The 4,498-nt window shown below is 30.8% G+C and overlaps 1 protein-coding gene across 3 annotated transcripts in view; it reads left to right on the top strand.

The window, feature by feature from the left end:
* Nucleotides 1-3,079, top strand: part of LOC115229990 (acetylcholine receptor subunit alpha-type acr-16-like) — a 918,018-nt gene extending 914,939 nt beyond the window's left edge. For all 3 annotated transcript variants that reach the window (XM_036507280.1, XM_036507286.1, XM_036507291.1), the window contains one exon: nucleotides 382-3,079. In XM_036507280.1, coding sequence (XP_036363173.1) covers nucleotides 382-432 — 51 coding nt within the window. In that variant the 3' untranslated portion in view covers nucleotides 433-3,079. The remainder of the gene's footprint in view (nucleotides 1-381) is intronic.
* Nucleotides 3,080-4,498: the final 1,419 nt, after the last annotated feature.

Below are 4,498 nucleotides of genomic sequence, written 5' to 3'. Positions count from 1 at the left end.
ATATTATATATACATATATATATATATTTATATATACATATATACATACATATATCTTATATATACATGTATGTATATGTCAACATGACTACATGGGCTGTATATATATTTACTACTTTGTGTATATATATATATATATATATATATATATATATACATATATATATATGTATATATTATATATTATACGTATATATGTGTGTGCGTATGTATATATATGCATATATATATGTATTATGTATGTATGCATGACTGTATATATATATATGTATTTAGATATGGAGTCTATTCATCGATGTGTCCTCTATATAATCATTTATCATCCTCTTAGTCCTTGTTTAAATCTTTTCTTATTTTCTATTTATTTTCTATATTGACCAGTTACTGCAGGGGTTACTCCTGATTATTTCTGACAGCAACAAATTCCATTGAAGACGAACAGTACACACTCCTCCGCCATCACCTCTATGTTTTTTGTTAATGTTTCAATCTAATCAAAGAATGAATACATTAGTTTAAAACTGCGTTTCGTGCGTAGTTTTAAACTAAGTATCCATTAACATAATCGATTAAAACGTGTAATTATTGATTGTCTTCAACTAACGTCTGTTGCTAGTTGTGTCAAGCCCTATGGTGTTATTTTTTAAAAAAATTGAAAGGAGAATTTCGATTCAAAGGTACTAGCACAGCTTATACTTTTTGTTAATATTATTATTTAACCAGAGAAGGAGAAAGAGGGAAAGTGAAAATAGGACCTGTATCTATAGTGTTTGTGGGTTACCACACACCCATCCCACCGATTGGTAAGTTGATGTTCGATACAAATGAGGATCGGCTTGAACATGGGTAGATTGAAACAAACAATGAAATGCAAGCAAAAAAGGGGAATGACTTCATAAATATAAAGCATAAACAGAATACTTAGAGCTCGAGTTTTTTCTTTCTCTCTGTCTGTTTTTTTCTTTTCTTCTCTTTAGTGGAGTAAGACACTGCAGGAGTGGCGAATACAGAGGCGAATACAGATAGTCGAGTCGAGGAAATTAAGTGAGTGAGAATAGTACTCGGCGTTAGTAGACTGGGTGATAGTTTACAGTGAAGTGTAGAATACAGCGATGCATGTATGCAACTCCAGTTATTTTGGGTGATGTTAGTATGGTGCTTGGTAGGCTTAAATACGGAAATACGTAATTCAAATTGCATAAATTTTGCAAAAGATTATACTTGAATTATGTGAAAGTTGAACGGTTTGTTCTTCAAAACGCTCCACTCGAGACTCTGTATTCGCCACTCCTGCAGTGACTTACTTGTTGTTTATACACCTGTCTTTGTCTTTCTTTTGTTTTTCTGTAAATTTCAACTATATAAATATGAACGCATACATACATACATTCAAACATAACATACATGTTCACATACAGACTTACATACATATACGCTCACACAGTCACTCACACATATATGTATATATGCAACTGCGTGTGTATACGTGTGTCTTTGCAAATACAAAAGAAAGAACGTGTGCCAAATACATGTAGTACAGTTTAATTATTTTTGCTAAGTCGATAATTCACATCATAGTTTCCCGAGCGAGCTGTGCATTCAGCCTATTTTTTTTCATTTTTATAAAAAAATTTTTTAAGTAAATGCAGTGGATAGAATTATTACTGGTTTTCCCTTCCCTCTTTTAATCAGTAAAAGTCTTATAGTGTGATTCGATGCACAGTATTGGCGTTGTTGGAAATCCAGGATAGCTTCTTGATATTTACTGTGAGTATTTAAACATTTCGTATATAACATAGGATGCCCTCTTGTAAAATAGCAAGTTCAGAATGAGAATACTAGATAATTTAATTCAGTACCTGGTAAGAATGTAAACCACATAGACAGAACCTTCTTGGCGTAAGCATTTTCCAGACACATAAATTCCATACACATTTCAATGGAAACAATATCAAACCCAGCTATGGCAGCTAAACAATATTGCCCTGTATATTTCGTAACACAGCTAATGCCCAACCTTCTAGTTGCCATCCCAACACCAACTTAAAATTACAGATCAGCTTAGAACTACCAACTACATGAGTCACACCGTCATTAGGTAGTGACATGCCAAGCTACTATAAAATTAAATGATGTTGTCAAGAAGAAAATATACCGCACTTACACAACATATATTTAAAAGCAGATTTAACTAGCATAAATACACTTTCAAATCCAGAGATAAAATCAAAACCACCTTGCTATCACAATATGTCTGAGCCTAAAAGCTAGAAAAGTTGAAAACGTCTCCATAGTCTGAAGCATAAAAGATATAACACCCCGTTTACCCGAATGGAAATATATTCCCATTTGTTGCAGCTTTTGTTGTTGCTTTCCTGCTTGTATTTTTGTTTTCATGTTGGAGGAAGGCGGTGATGTAGCAGGAATTGTAGAGCGTCGTATTAAATATTGTACAAAATTAGTTTTCTGTGTGAAAATTAGTAAAACTCACTCAAAAAATTAGTTTTCTGAGTGATTTTTACTGAGTGATGAAAATGACTTAATTACATGAATTTTGTATTTAACTTCACCTCTCTGAAGAGGCATATGTTGTCGCTCAACTTTCTAAATATACCAAATCTTCCCTTTCTATCATACACTATTATATTATAAAGTTGTGGACATATTGGATATGTACAAAGACGGGATTTCCATATTTCTTAAACATTTCATTATAAACTTAATCGATTATGGCCGATTTGAATGCTTTGAATGGTTTTCACCTCTAGGCTCCACAATGTTGAAATAATTTCTACTCCTACGCCAATAACTTATAGTTAGCCAGAAGATTTGTGTAAACATTTCATATCAATAAAGACTGAAGAATGATGACTGATGTGCTAATAGATCGTATTTCCATCAGACAACATAAGACCTGTAACAAGTTGGTGCATTAACAGAAACGTTAGAGCGCTTTGAATTCCTCAAGTACCCGTGATATACTAGGAGTCTGTTTCTTCAACTATCTCTTTCGCCATAAAAAGAAATTATTATTATTATTATTATTATTATTATTATTATTATTATTATTATTATTATTATTATTACTATCATTATTTTTATTTTTATTTTTATTATTATTATTATTATTATTATTATTATTATTATTATTATTATTATTATCATTATTATTATTATTATTATTATTATTATTATTATTATTATTATTAAACTGGATACTGTAGCTCTCAGTAAGGAAATTCCGTAGATGGATATTACTTTCCTCTAGAACTACTTCCTTCATTTTCATTATTAATGACCTTGGTAAAGGAATAAACTAAACACTACGCCTTCCAGTTTCTGTCCACTAAAATTCAATATTTTTTATGATCAGAAAGTATTATTATTATTATTATTATTATTATTATTATTATTATTATTATTATTATTATTATTATTATTATTATTATTTAGAGTGATAGATTAGCAGGATCTTTACAGCATTGGACAGCATGCCTAACGGCATATAGTAACAGTTCGAATCTTTCGCTTTTCATCCCTCGAGGGCCGATAAAATAAAATTACCAGCAAATACCGGGTTGATGTAATTGACTAACTTCATCTTCCGCAAAAATTGCTGGCTTTGTATCTATATTAGAGAAATACATTATCATTATTATGATTATAATTATTATTATATCTATTACAAATGCTACTGCTGATATTCCTGTTATAGTTGCTACTACTGCCATCATTATTGTTATTAATATCATCATAATTGTTATTGTTATTGATATCATTGTTGTTATACATCAAGGTATATATTGTAACAACTTTATCGTTTATTTCCCTTTTCGGGGATAGTACTGGCTGTTGCACGCGTATTGACTTACATTCAAAAATACATATACATCACACCTCTCTCCTTATCGATATTAGAATCTTAGATTTTTAAATTATATCAAAACAATTTGTTTTCTTATTTCTCACAACACTACATAGACCAATCTCACTTCACCTTTAATTACCAAGCCGTGTAATAAAAGAAAAAGAAAAGAAAATGAAAAAGGGAAAAAATATATTTAAAAACAAAAAAAAAGGACTAACAACACGAAGAAGTAATTTACAACACTAACTTTCTGCTCTCTCTTTTTAATAAACATCCTCTCTCAAAACAAAACCAAAACGTACCCAGTAGTAGCAGAACAATTCATTCTATTCCTGTTCATAGTTCGAATGGGTTTGAAACCATTTGCTGAATGGGATATTTGAGAATGAATACTTCTGGATTTGGGGGTTAAGTTTATTTCATGAGTACGATTCTGTCCAAAAGAGACAATAATAAACTGAGCTTTAATCTTCTCACAACTATCACAATGTGCCTTTATTTACTTTTTGCTTGACCTGGAGTTTATTGTTATTCAAATTCTTTTCCCCAACCACCCACCCTCTAAAAACGTTGAAAGAAAAGCGTAGAAAATCTTCCAAAGACAAAAATTTGCACTTACGTTCCTTGTGA

Source organism: Octopus sinensis, linkage group LG1 (assembly GCF_006345805.1).
Source record: "Octopus sinensis linkage group LG1, ASM634580v1, whole genome shotgun sequence".
In the NCBI taxonomy this organism is placed as follows: Eukaryota; Metazoa; Mollusca; class Cephalopoda; order Octopoda; family Octopodidae; genus Octopus; species Octopus sinensis.
This window is presented reverse-complemented; position numbering and strand designations above follow the sequence as displayed.